Source organism: Chrysochloris asiatica, unplaced genomic scaffold, assembly GCF_000296735.1.
Source record: "Chrysochloris asiatica unplaced genomic scaffold, ChrAsi1.0 scaffold00038, whole genome shotgun sequence".
Classification (NCBI taxonomy): Eukaryota; Metazoa; Chordata; class Mammalia; order Afrosoricida; family Chrysochloridae; genus Chrysochloris; species Chrysochloris asiatica.
The window spans coordinates 14,581,480-14,594,286 of record NW_006408556.1 but is presented as its reverse complement, the minus strand read 5'-3'; the positions used below and the strand labels follow the sequence as shown (position 1 = coordinate 14,594,286).

At 52.1% G+C, this 12,807-nt stretch overlaps 2 protein-coding genes across 2 annotated transcripts; one reads left to right on the top strand and one right to left on the bottom strand.

The window, feature by feature from the left end:
- The first annotated feature begins 1,245 nt into the window (after positions 1–1,245).
- Positions 1,246–3,868, top strand: CRIP3 (cysteine-rich protein 3). Its single transcript, XM_006860486.1, has 8 exons — positions 1,246–1,288; positions 1,602–1,696; positions 2,085–2,142; positions 2,237–2,368; positions 3,140–3,211; positions 3,333–3,427; positions 3,530–3,587; positions 3,743–3,868. The coding sequence occupies exons 1-8, from the start codon at positions 1,246–1,248 to the stop codon at positions 3,802–3,804; spliced, it is 615 nt and encodes a 204-aa protein (XP_006860548.1). The 3' UTR covers positions 3,805–3,868.
- A 952-nt stretch (positions 3,869–4,820) lies between these two features.
- Positions 4,821–11,136, bottom strand: SLC22A7 (solute carrier family 22 (organic anion transporter), member 7). Its single transcript, XM_006860485.1, has 10 exons — positions 10,744–11,136; positions 10,008–10,111; positions 9,693–9,847; positions 9,397–9,565; positions 8,323–8,446; positions 7,757–7,866; positions 7,072–7,286; positions 6,806–6,914; positions 5,207–5,413; positions 4,821–4,875 (listed from the first exon to the last, which is right to left on the bottom strand). Exons 1-10 carry the CDS (start codon positions 11,134–11,136, stop codon positions 4,821–4,823), a joined length of 1,641 nt encoding a protein of 546 aa, XP_006860547.1.
- Positions 11,137–12,807: the final 1,671 nt, after the last annotated feature.

Here is a 12,807-nt window from a genome sequence, read left to right as displayed (position 1 = left end):
TTTTTAAGGTTAATGATTCGGAACATGTTCTCATGTGCTTAATGGTGCCAGTGGAGTATCTTATTTGAAAAAATGTCTGCTGAAGTGCTTTACCCATTTAAAAAAATTGGGTTGTCTTTTAATTGTTGATATAAGAATTCTTTGTATGTTCTGGATGCTAGACCTTTATCAATGTATACTTTTTTTCTATTTTGTGGGTTTTCCACTTGTTTTCTTTTCTTTTCACTTTCTTAATAGTGTCTTTTGAAGCACTGATGAGCGATTTTTAACTAATATTACAATATTTTAAAGGAAACGAAATTAGAAATATGTAATTGGTATCTATACTTTCAAATGTTACAAGTATTATAATTTTACAAGCAAACCATTGTATGCAGACTACGTTTTGAAGCTTCCAAGTGAAGTCTTGATTCCAGTAAGGGACCCATCAGAATAATGTTGTTAAAGTGCCATCAAATAGGTTCTGACTCAGAAATCCAGTATAGAGTTTCCAAGGAGCAGCTGGTGGGTTTGAACCACTGAGCTTTCGGTTAGCAGTAGAGTGCTTATCCTCCAGCATCACATCAAGACTTCTTAGAATAATGAATGGTACCTAACACTTTTATAGTATTTTTGTTCCAGGCGCTGTTTGGGTAATTTACATCTATTTTACTAATTCTCACAACAATCCTATGAGATAGAGACTTTGTCATAATATTCATTTTACTGCTAAGAATACAAAGACAGTGGGAGTTTAATTACCCTGAAGCCAGACAGTAAATTGCAGAGATGGGCTCCAAGTCTACTAAGTTGGCTTCCAGAGTCCCTAGCCCTTTATTAACCACTTCACTAGACTGCTAGCGCTGGATTCAATAATTTCAAATAATGCCTACCCCTTCGCTTTGGCAGACAATGAATCGAATGTTTTCATGGCGTCTGTACACTGGGCATTCTTCCTCTCCATACAAGCCACTCATCTGGGCGTCTTCATTGAACTGCTATCCTCCGAGCCCGGAACCCACTCGGCTTCAGAACCCGTTATTGCGCTAGTTTCCACGACGACGTAATGTTCTTTGAAGGAACAGGGATGTCGCCTGTGTAGTCCGGGCTCTAAATTTCTGGCGGCTGGCCAATGGGCGCCGAGGAGCCTTGGAGTCAGTCCAATGAAGCTCAAAGCTGGGCCGTGGGCGGAGCCAAAGGGGGACGGGGGAGGAGCTCCCGCGGCAGTACCTAGGGTGTGCAGTGTCGGCTACCAGGTACGGAGCCATGAGCTGGACTTGTCCGCGTTGCCAGCAACCTGTTTTCTTTGGTGAGGCCCGGGCTGAGGGTGGGTGAAGATGGGGTGATTGTGGACCGCTGGGTTTTCTGAGATGCTGACGGCGGTAGGATCTCAGATTCCCTTTTCTACCTGTCGTGGCGTAGAGGTACCGCGCACCTCTGGGGCCCCTCTCCGAAAGCCAGATGGGGCGCATCGTGTGGTGGACGAATGGAGGTAGTCTCACCCCATCGTCTTCAGGGAGCAAGGTGGGCGGGTCCGGTTTCCCCAGAGAGCTAAGAGGTAAAGGAAGATGCTTGATACTAGCCTGGTACTCCGCATTCCGGTTTCACCTTGCCCCCCACAGCTGAGAAAGTGAGCTCCCTGGGCAAGAACTGGCATCCCTTCTGCCTGAAATGTGAGCGGTGCCACAGCGTCCTGTCCCCTGGCGGGCACGCAGAGGTGAGGCCCTGTCAGTGAGCACAGCCCTGTCTGTCATTGCTCCCTGGTCCCCACCACTGGTTTCAGTCCTGGAGGCCTGCCATAGGCAACCACAACTGTCAACCCCGAAAGCCTCCCACCCTGTGAACTCCACATCAGTCACAGGGGGAGGAGGGAGCGGGGAAGGCAGCAGTGTCTCCTGATCTCTTATTGCCCTACCTCCTTTAACCACATTGGCAATTCTGGCTAGTGCCCACTTATGCTAGCCCATTCGCTACCCCTCCCAACTCCACCAGGCCAGGCCAGTGGAGAGACACACCTGGCAGCCTGTCTTAGAAGAAGACCAGTGGGGTGCAGAAGAGTCCCTCCTCCTGACCTGAACAAACCCCTTCCCTCTGTTTGTGTCCAGCACAATGGGAGGCCATACTGCCACAAGCCATGCTACGGGGCTCTCTTCGGACCCAGGGGTATGTACCGGTTTGGAAGGGTCAGGGCACAGCAGAACTCTCTTTGACTGGGAGCTGCAGGCTCAAGCCATGTCCCCACTTGTGTTCTCTGCAGGGGTGAACATTGGTGGTGTAGGCTCCTACCTCTACAACCCCCCAACTCCCACCCCTGCCAGCAGCACTCCCCTCAGCACCAGCAGCTTCAGCCCCCCACGACCCAGGACTGGTCTCCCCCAGGGCAAGAAAAGTAAGTGAGGTTGGGTCCCAGCCCCTTCTTTTCCTGAACCTTCCTGAACTAGGTTGGAACAGGAGATGGGGTGAGGTAGTTTTCCACCCAGCACTCTGCTTCTGATTCTTACAACTTTTGTTCTTGGCAAAGTCTTCTCTTACCCGTGGCCTCTTTTTTGATGCCCATGTTAGCTGTTATAAGGTAACTAGGGCAGATTGCAGTATCACAACCATTTCCCAGGTGAGGAAACAGGTCCAGATAGGGCAGGTCACCTTGTGCGGTCACACAGCTAGTCAGATAGAGCTGACCTGGGACTCAAGTCTCTCAGGGCCATGGAAAGAATGGCCTATGGGTGAGGAGGGGTCATTAGGATGGGGCCAGCCCCTCACCTTTATCAGCTTTTCCCTCCAGTCCTTGTTCTTTCCTCCCACTGCCTGGACTGGACACTGATACCATGCTCCCAACACCTGACACCTCTGCCCCCTCCAGCCCCTCTATCAGCTCAGATTTCCTGAGGATTGAATTGCTCACAGGGCTGGGCTGCTGGGCACCTGAGCCCTTGAGAGGACAAGAAAGGAAAAGGTGGTCCCTCCTGCATATAGTGATGGGGCTCAGATCTGAGCCTGAGGAAAGCAGACTCTTAGCTGTCTGATTGGAAGGAGTGGGGAAGGCTCTGGGATGAACATGGCTTTTGAAAAACATTAGTGCCATGTGCAGGCATGTGCTGGTGGGACCTGTGTAGGTCCTGGCCCCCACCTCAGCCCTAGCCAGGGCCTCTTCCCCTTAAAGGCCCTCCCCACACGAAGACGTTCACTGGGGAGACTTCACTGTGCCCTGGCTGTGGGGAGCCCGTCTATTTTGGTAAGTAAAAGTAGAAAACTTGGTGAGGGGGTGCAGGGTGGACAGCAAGGGGCAGAAAAGTGGTCCAAGGCAGGTGGATCTCCCTACCTGTCCCCAGAATCACTGCCTCTTCCCCCACCAGCTGAGAAGGTGATGTCTTTGGGCAGAAATTGGCACCGGCCCTGTCTGAGGTGCCAGCGGTGCCGGAAGACCCTGACTGCTGGGAGTCACGCTGAGGTAAACGGCAGAGATGGGTGGGTATGTTGGGAGGAGGAGACTGGAGATGGGAAGAGAGACAAGCTTAGATGAGCTTCCTTTTTCTCTCCCTGTCCCACCCAGCATGACGGCGTCCCCTACTGCCACATCCCCTGTTATGGCTACCTGTTTGGCCCCAAAGGTGGGCAGCCCCACTGCAGACACCGAGCCTGAAGTATGGCATGTACATGGTCTGTAGGGATGTGTGAACTTCCCCTGTGATCAAACACACCCTAGCCCTCTTCCAGTTTCCCCAGTCCTCAGCTGAGACTTTGGTGATGGGGTTCTCTCCCTCAGGTGTGAACATTGGCGATGTGGGCTGTTACATCTATGACCCAGAAGAGAGAAAATCCAAATGAGATGCTCACGGGAAAACCCACTCGATTTCAGGCTGCCTACCATTCTCTCTGAGGTCCAATGGGAATGGGGAAAATGGGGGCCTGGGCCTAGGCTCCATGGGAACAACAGGCTTGTGGGACAGAGAGCCTGGACTTAACTCTGCCACCTCTCCCTTTCCTGTCTTTCCTATCTGACTGGGGGTCATAGGTCACCCCTTTTGAAGAATGGCCTCCTTGTCATCCCCAGGAAATTCTAGAACTTCAGGGTACTCATAAAACTTGTTTATGGGCCTCAACCTCCCTGGCTTCTCCAATAAAAGGTTGTCCCCCATGCCTTCAACTCTTCTTGGGTATAAGGCCTAGACAGAGGGTTACAGGATGGGAGTGTGTGTCTGTGTGTGTGCATTGGGGAGGGGGTGTATTAGCCTACAGAGTGCCTGAGAGGTAGCAGAACCAGCCATGGGAACAAAGGGCTTTTGTTTTCCTGGTTCCCTAGTGGACAGCCCAATTGGTACCAGAAATCATAGGACAGTCTTCTTCTTTAGCAACTTCTCCAGAAGCACCTTCTTCAGTATTTCATTTGATTATATATAATAACAGATTCTGTTGTGAAGGCTGCTAAAAGGTTTCATTATCCCATCTGAGAGATGAACAGGCAGAAGCCCAGAGAGGGGAAGCCATATGCTCAAGGTCACATAGCATATCAATGGCAAAGCTGGGATCAGAGTCCAGGGCAAACACAATGGCTTCCCATCCAGGCATCTCCCCACTGTTCCTCATTGCTATCCCAGCCCAAGAGATACTTTTACTCATAGAATCCCCCAGCCATAACAGGGGGCCCCAACATTTTCCAGTGACCTATTGTAATTCTGGGAAGTTGCCCTGTTGCTGGAAGAGTTGAGGATGAGTACAAGGAGTGGGTACCAGTGGCAACTCCAGCCCTGGGCCGAGGGCTTGATGTCCCAAGACCTGGCAACACGGTCTGCCCTTCTGCTCTTTCAGACCCTGCAGCAGAGCTTCCATGTCTCCAATGCCACTTAGTCCTGGAACTGCTTCATGTGCATCTCTTCCTCCTGAAGGCTGGATGAGCAGAGAAGGTTTAGCCCCTGAGCCTATCACACAACCTGTCCCATCAGGGCTGACCCAGGACTCTCCCTAACCTCTGGTATGCAAATACATATACTCACTCCCACAAGTGACTCACACACATGCTTGTACACATATGTAGGCACAGCTGAGTATGCACATATACCTCTTCCTGATAACCTTGGGTATTTGTGTACACACACGTATGGATTCATACCAGGTTACATACTCTAAAACACACTCAACTGTTCACTCATATGCACCAAGTAGATACATTTCACATGTGCCCACATGCATGTGCTTACACATATGCAGATAAGGAATGCTATGCACATACCTTTTCCTTTCCACATCCTGGATGGTCTCCGGCAGTTGTGCCTGCCTTGTCTCTGGCAGCAGGAGAGCGATGCAAGCAGACAGCAGGGCAATCCCCCCATAAGTAAGCGTGGGTAATGATAGCCACACTCCATCCAGCAAGACTGCCAGTGGGGCCAAAGAGCCCCCCAGCCGGCCCACTAGTGCAGTCAACCCCATCCCTGTCTGTCTGTTCAGAGAAAGGATGAGGGAGGTTGGTGCTCATACCTACTTGGGTCATGCCCCCCAGGTCTTCCTTCAGGGCTGGCAGACCCTAGGAGCCCTTCTCCCCAGACAGCTAAGAGAGCTGGGGCTTCTTTCAGTTGCTCTTTCCACCTGGCCAGAGGCTCCCATTCTCAGTTCCAATGAGGTGGCATGAAGCGAAATCATTGCAGGAGAAGAAAAGTTATGAGAAAGGAGGTGGGCAAAGGGTAGTATGGAACAAAGTCAGTCAGCAGCTTGTACAAGATGGTAAAAAATGGCAAAACAAAAACCAGCCCATGCTGTTGAACTGAATCTGACTCAACACCAACCTACAGGCTGGGGTAGAACTGATTAGAACAGTTTCCAAGGCCTGTAAATCTTTAAAGGAGCAGACTGCCACACCTTTTTCCTGTGGAGCAGCTGGTGGCTTGAAACCAATGACTTTTCAATTAGCAGCCCAATGCTTTAACAGTTGTGCCACCAGGGTACCCTTTGAGCTGATCCCACTGCCATTGAGTCATTCCCAACTCACTGGAACCTTGTATAGAAATTCCCAGACTGAAAGTCTTTAAAGGAGCAGAAAGCCTCAGCTGTCTCTCACGGAGTGGCTAGTGGGTTTGAACTGCTGACCTTGGAGTTAGCTGTCCAGTGCTTATCTTAATAGTGCTACTAGGGCACTGCCATATTGTTAGAGGAAGCTCAAGCTTTTCTAAACACACCCAGCTGCATAGACATCTCCTCTTCCAACCTGCCACTTCCAGGAGTCACCACCTAAAGGTAGCTGAAAGGGCCCCCAGAAACAACCCCCAAGGGCAGCTCTGCCTCAGTGGGAGTGAATGTGGATGGGGTGGGTTGCCTGTGGTGGCTCAGAGTCATAGTGCTTAAGAAAATGCTGCTCCCTTTCTTCCCAGACTCAAACGCAGGCAGGCCCTGATCATCTTCGTTTTCAAGGTGTCAGGTTTGGATGAGAGGGACTGAAGTAAAGTGGTGTAGTGGTTAAACGTTCAGCTGCTAACCGAAAGGCCAGGGGTTCAAACCTACCAACCTCTCTGCAGGATAAAGATGTGGAAGTCTGTTTCCATAAAGACTGTAAAGTACGGTCGAGTCGGTTCTGACTCATAGTGACCCTGTACAGGGTTTCCAAGGAGCAGGTGATGAGCTTGAACCGCTAACCTCGTGGTTCAAACCTGCCTTTGCGGTCCAATGCTTCATCCTACAATGCCACACCAGGACTCCAATGACGCAGTTCTACTCCGTCCTATCAGGTCGCTAATGACTGGAGGGCAGTAGGTTTTAGGTTCAATGTGTACATAGGGGTGTTGATACCAAATGTGACTAACAAGCCCACCTCTCCCCCTGGAGCCCAGGCGCTCCTCACCTGAGCACGGTAGGGTACAACTCCGACGTGAACAGATAGACAGTGGTAAAAGCAGCTTCAGAAAAACCCTTCCCTATCACCTCCAATGCAGTGTTCCATAGGCCCATCTCTGGAGAAAAACGGAGTTCAGGCAGTAAGTAGGCCCTACTAGAAGAGCTAGGGCTTCTGGTATAGGAGGCCAGGCTGAAAAGAAGCTTGGGCGGCGTGGGCGGCGCCCTAGAGCAGTGCCTCCCGGGGTGGGCGGGGCCTTCGGGGGCGGGGCTTACCCGAGGACACCAATATCCTGGCGCCCAAAGCAAGGGCTGTGCCCAGCAGCGTTCCGGCTAGCGTGAGACGACGTCCCGCGTGGCGCACCGAATAATAGACCAGCAGTTTGGAAGGTAATTCCACGACTCCGAACAGCAGTTGGGTATGGTAAACGTTCAGTCCCAGCCCAGACACATTTAGGCTCAGGCCATAATAGGAGAAGTTTACTCCAAACCTGAAGAGGATCCTGGTGTCACTCAAGGGACCCTCCTTCCCATCCTCCTTGTCTTCTCAGGGTCTGATGCCTAGGATAATTCCCTCTCCATAATCTCCACCTTTACCCCCTTCCCAGCGAATACGCAGCACGTCCCTGCATCCAAAGCCTTTTATCCTAATGGTCACAGCAACCTTGTGAGGTCTGAACTAATAGCATCCCCTCATACACAAGGGACACTGAGGCCCAGAGTGGTTAAGTAACCTGTCCAAGGCTGCACAGTAAGGAAGGGCACAGTCTAATTTGAACCCAACCAAGTAGCTCTTGTACCTGCTCCATCCTTCTGACCGCACCCAGCCAGATCTCCCCCAGAAGCTAATGCTCCTTTCCTCCACAATTGCAGTTCATTTGTTCCTTATCCTTCTCACACACAGCCCCACCTGGTGGCTGCCCCACACCAGCCTTCCAGGTTCAAACCATCTGTTCCTCACCACACCACCATACTGCACAGTGAGATGTGTCGGAGCCGTGGTGTTCGAAACAGGTCTAAGTATGAAGGTCTTCGGTACACCCGCTCCCTGGTGGCTATCTTGCTTAGGACCTGGGCAGGGAGGGAGGGAGGCAGTGTTGTAAGATCAGAGTAGACTATGTGGCTTCAGCAGGGCACACTGCTCTCTCTGGGTCTCGAATCCTCCCTTCTGCAGGAGTGGCAGGGGCGGCAGGGGCAGGGGTACACATGAGAGCTGAGAAAAGGTCAAGAGTGTGGGTGGTGGTGGTATTAAGTGCCGTAGAGTTGATTCTGACTCATAGCGACCCTGTATAGGGTTTCCAAGGAGCAGCTGGTGAGCTTTGACCGTCGACCTTGCAGTTCAAACGCCGACCTTGCAGTTCAGTCTGGCGCATTTACCCACAGCACTATACCAGGACTCCAAGAGTGTGGGTAGGGTATCCCAAAGAGTTTGGAACTTTCCATGGTGGTCCGGAGCTTTTCCAGCCACATGCAGTAAGCCCCTAGGAGGAGGCATTTGACACAGGACACACACACATTCACCCTCACCTCCCAGCTCAGGCTGTCCTCACCCACAGGCCGTCCATTGAGCTTGGCACAACGGAGCAGGTACCTGTGGGCCTCCTCCACACGGCCCTGGGTCAGAAGCCAGCGGGCAGACTCAGGCACCCACCTGGAGAAGAGGCAGGGGGCCATTCAGCAGGAAAGTTGGGTTCTGGGAGTGGCTCACAATACTCCAAGCCACCGTCAGCCAGCTTCCATTCAGACTCTTGCTCAGGCAGCCCTTCAACCAGGAACATTATCTTCTCCCATACACATACCTGATGAACTCTTGTTATTGTTAAGTGCCATCAAGTTGGTTCCGATTCATAGGGACCATATATATAGAGTTTCTGAGGAGCAACTGGTAAGTTTGAATCCCCAACCTTACAGTTCAAACTGATCTTGAAATCCAGTTCTTAATCCTACAATGCCACCCCAGGACTCTGATGAGCTCTTACTCATCTTTAAGGCAATTCAGGTCACTTCCTCCTAAACTTCCCTGTCTGGCCCTGGGTCCCTTACCAACCCTACCTTACCAAAATGAATTGGCCTCACCCTCAGGACCTTGGCCCCAATACCTGCCACCAACTCACTCTTCCTATGGGTGACAGGAAGGCATAAGATGACTGTGGGACCCATACCCGGAAAGGTAGGCAATGAACTGCCCACCCTGCCTGGGCTTCCACTTGCTTTCCAGGGATCCTCTCACACCCCACACTAGTCCTGCTCATTCTCCTACCTCAAACTCTGCCTGGCTCACTCTGTGTCTGGGTCGCTCACTGTGTCTGCCACCATCTGTATCTCTGAATCTGCCTTTTAGTTCTGAACTGTCACTCACTGGCTTTGTCTCTCCCTGTCTCTGTCTTGTTCCTTGTTTCTCACTGTTCTGAGTTGGCATCATCTATCTCCATCGGTCTCTGTCTATTGGTCTCTGTCTCTCTACTGATTTCTGTTTCTCGGTCTGTGGAGCCTCTTTTTCTCTCTCTCTATCTCTTAGGCTCTGACTTTGAGTCTCAATCTCTTATGAATTCTGTCGCTGAGTTCCTGGATCTCCAGTTCCCCAGTACTTGAAGGTCTCACCAAAGGCTGAGGATGCCTGGGGCACAAGGCAAGGTGACAGCCAGCAGAAGCCATCGCCAGTCTCGGATGAGGTACCCGACCAGTGCTAGCAGCATGACACCCCCAGTCCAGAAGGTACTGCTCAGGACACCTGCCACAGTGCGATGTCCCACATCCAGCCATTCCATTTCTGGGCCCAGGTTAGAGGCCGGAGAGAGAAAGGCAGTTAGTGGTGGCCAGGTGGGCTCAGCTCACCTTTGACAACACCTCCCTCCAGCCCTGTAGGCCCACCCCTGACCATCCCTTGTATGGCTCACCCAGTGGCATCACGATGATGGTAAAGCCAGCCAGAGCAGCGCCAGTGAGGGTGCGAGTGATGACGAACATGGCATAGCTGATGGAGGCTGCAGATGTCAGGCCCAGCACCAGGGTACTGACATAGGCTACCAGTAGCAGGCGGCGGCGCCCAAACCTGCAAGGAGGCCTCCATGGGAAGTAGCTGAGGCTGCAGGGTCAGCTCCCAAATAAAGGGGAAATCCCAAGACAGAGGCAGACTAGACCTATACACCTGCTAGTGTTGTAGGAGAGAGTCCCCCACCCTACCCTCCTGTTGGCTCCACACCTCACCCCACCTGTCCGACAGGTATCCAAAGGCCACAGCCCCCACCAGCACGCCAGCGAAGAAGAAGGTAGATGTGGCTCGATTCAGGCCTTTGTGCTCACACACCAGGTCCCACTGTGGGGACAGATCAAGAGGGGCCTGCAATGGGCACAGGTCCCCTTCCAGTGGACACCAGCCCCTCCTGCAGACCTTTGGGCTTTCTGAGGTCAACTGAGACATCTCCCTTACCTCCGTGGCAGCTATTGAACCCCCAGCTATCCATCCCAGCTTCGGGGTAGTACACCTTGCCCCTGCCCAGTCCTGCAGCCTCAGCTTCTTCCCATGGAGGCCTTCACCATGACAATAGGAGTCATACTTCATCCTGGAGAGACGTAGCCTCTGCCAGCACCCCATACCCCAATGAGCTATGTAAATCCCAGACCCAGGGTCAGAAAAAAGAAGAGGAGAGAGGGGGACCACCATTTCCCACACAAACACCCTTCTCAGTCCTCTGACCCAAATTCCTCCAGTCATCTTAGCCCTTCCCTACCTTCATCTCCTCCTAAGCTAATAATAGCAGCTCCTGTGTTTGGGTCTTTACTACAAGCCAGGATATAAACTCAGTGCTTTATCATCATAGACCCCATCTAAAGATGGCTAAACTGAGACTCAAAGAGGTAAAGTAGTGTATCTAACATTCACACAGTTACCACCCAAGGTAATGGCAAGCCCATCCCACTCACATGTTGCCCCCCAACTTGTGTTACCTCCGTTGCAATGGTGGAGGAGAACTCTGAGCGGTCATACTCCCAGCCCTGGGGACAGGGCACTGTGAGCGGCTCCCCTGTAAGCTCCCCAGGGCTATGTCTTCTTTCATCCAATGTGGTGTTGGAGAGGGGGCCGGGGTGGGAGAAACGGAAGCAGGAACTGAATGTGCCATCGGACTTCAGGGGCAGGTAGGCCTTTAGCCACTCGTCCTGGTGGCTGAAGTTGTCAGGGGCCTCAGGCAGGGTACAGTGGTGGGCAGGCACAGCAGCGAGAAAGACAGGCAGGAGGAAGTGCAGGGGCAGCAGCATCCGGGGCAGGGCCAGTAGGGCCACATTCCACCACTGGAAGGGCCCAAAGGCGCCCACCTGATGCAGCAGCTCCTCAAAGCTCATGCTACCTACCCACCTACTGTCCCTGGCTTGAGCTTTCTCTGCAGTGCCCAGCACAGTTCAAAATCACTTCCCATCTGGACCCTTGGACTCTGGGGGCGGAGCAGGATAGACTGAGGCATGCAGCGCCTGCAACCAGAATCTGGCCTGCAAGAACTGGCCCAGGAATGGGCCCTCCCCAACCACCCTGGTCTCCTCTCTTCCTGGGAGGGAAAGGCTGCCATCGGTTGAGAGGTCACAGACTCTGGGGCTTACACATTGATGCTCACAGACTGGGTTGAGTAGCTTGGTGTGTAGGAGAGGTTAAGCCCCCAGGCCCTTGGCCAGCAGAACTCTCAGAGTCCCTGAGAGGACGAGGACCTGGGGGGGCAGGGTGCCAGCTCTCCCTGGATGCCCTTTATCCTAAGAGGCTTCAGGTCAACCTTGCCTCTTTGCAGCCCCAGCCTGACCAACAACACATGCTTCAAGACTGAGGGCCAGGCCCTGACCAGGAGAAGTTTCTTTCTGATGAGCCACAAAGCCTCGCTGTACCTCTAGGCTTTCATCTGGAACTTATGGTCTGGCCTGAGACAGCCTGGCCTCTCAGAGACCCCAAGCCCATCACCCTCCACTTCCTCTTCCAGGGGCTCTCTCCATACACAAACCCCTACCCCATTTCTAGGAGCTTCCCCAATTGCCCTTTGAGGGCAGGGAGGGAGGGCCTTTGCCAAGGTCCTGCCATGGATCTCTACAATGCATGAGACCCAGGACTTGCTCATTCCATTCCCAGCATGGTCCCTTCAGCCACACACAGCAGTCATCAACATTTGATTTGGCTCTGGTTCACCAAACACCAGGTGCTGGTACAGCTGAGATGGCCTTTCCACTGCGGAGTTGTTAAATTGTGTTCCCAGAAGCTCCAAATTTCTAAACAAGTGGGCTTCAGAAGATGTCTTTTGAGAAGAGGCCCTGGCTTAAGAAAAGAAAAAGAAATGAAAATTGAAAACCACAAATTTACTCTGGATCCCTCTTTGATAGATAAAGAAACCAAAGACAGGAAGGGAGACAGAGGGACTTGTTAGTGTCACTCAGCAGCCGAGCTGAGGAGACACCAGGGCCCTATTCCCCCAGCCCAGGAGCCTTGCCTTTGATCCAAGCTGCTGACTGGAGGGGGTCCTACTGGGGTGTCGACAAATCTCTTGCTAGGATCACCTCCCATCATCACCACTACCACCAGGCTCTGCATTTGCTTCCTGTTACTGCCCTCACTCCCACACCTACTAGTACCACCATCCGCACAGACCACACCTCTGGTGGAGCTCCTTCCCTAGTACAAACTGGGACCCCTCCAGTCAGCAGCCTGGGTCAAAGGCAAGATTTCTGGGCTTGTAGGATAAGCACTGGACTACTAGGATAAGCACTGGAAACCCTATACAGGATCACTATGAGTCAGAATTTGACTCAACAACACATTAACAGTGCAATTAAGGCATTCTTTAAGTTATAAAGATGCCTCAGACCCTGTCCCAGGAACTTAGTCTTAACAAGAGGGTTAATTAAGATGGCTAGCTACACAGACCTTTCTGCCTTTTTCAATATCTTCTCCATGCACCCACCACACACACTGTTTTAAAACACAAATGTATTTAAGTTTGTCACTGACTCCCACTACTGAACTATGGAAGTCTAGTTCTG

What these genes read in the sequence shown, in the direction of transcription:
- CRIP3 (XM_006860486.1), top strand. Translation starts at nt 1,246, where the DNA reads ATGAGCTGGACTTGTCCGCGTTGCCAGCAACCTGTTTTCTTTG. An exon ending in CCAGCAACCTGTTTTCTTTG is followed by an intron (nt 1,289 to 1,601) that starts GTGAGGCCCGGG and finishes TGCCCCCCACAG; the next exon opens with CTGAGAAAGTGAGCTCCCTG. An exon ending in CTACCTGTTTGGCCCCAAAG is followed by an intron (nt 3,588 to 3,742) that starts GTGGGCAGCCCC and finishes TCTCTCCCTCAG; the next exon opens with GTGTGAACATTGGCGATGTG.
- SLC22A7 (XM_006860485.1), bottom strand. Translation starts at nt 11,136, where the DNA reads ATGAGCTTTGAGGAGCTGCTGCATCAGGTGGGCGCCTTTGGGCCCTTC. An exon ending in CATCATCGTGATGCCACTGG is followed by an intron (nt 9,566 to 9,692) that starts GTGAGCCATACA and finishes ACCTGGGCCCAG; the next exon opens with AAATGGAATGGCTGGATGTG. An exon ending in CAGGATGTGGAAAGGAAAAG is followed by an intron (nt 4,876 to 5,206) that starts GTATGTGCATAG and finishes GCTAAACCTTCT; the next exon opens with CTGCTCATCCAGCCTTCAGG.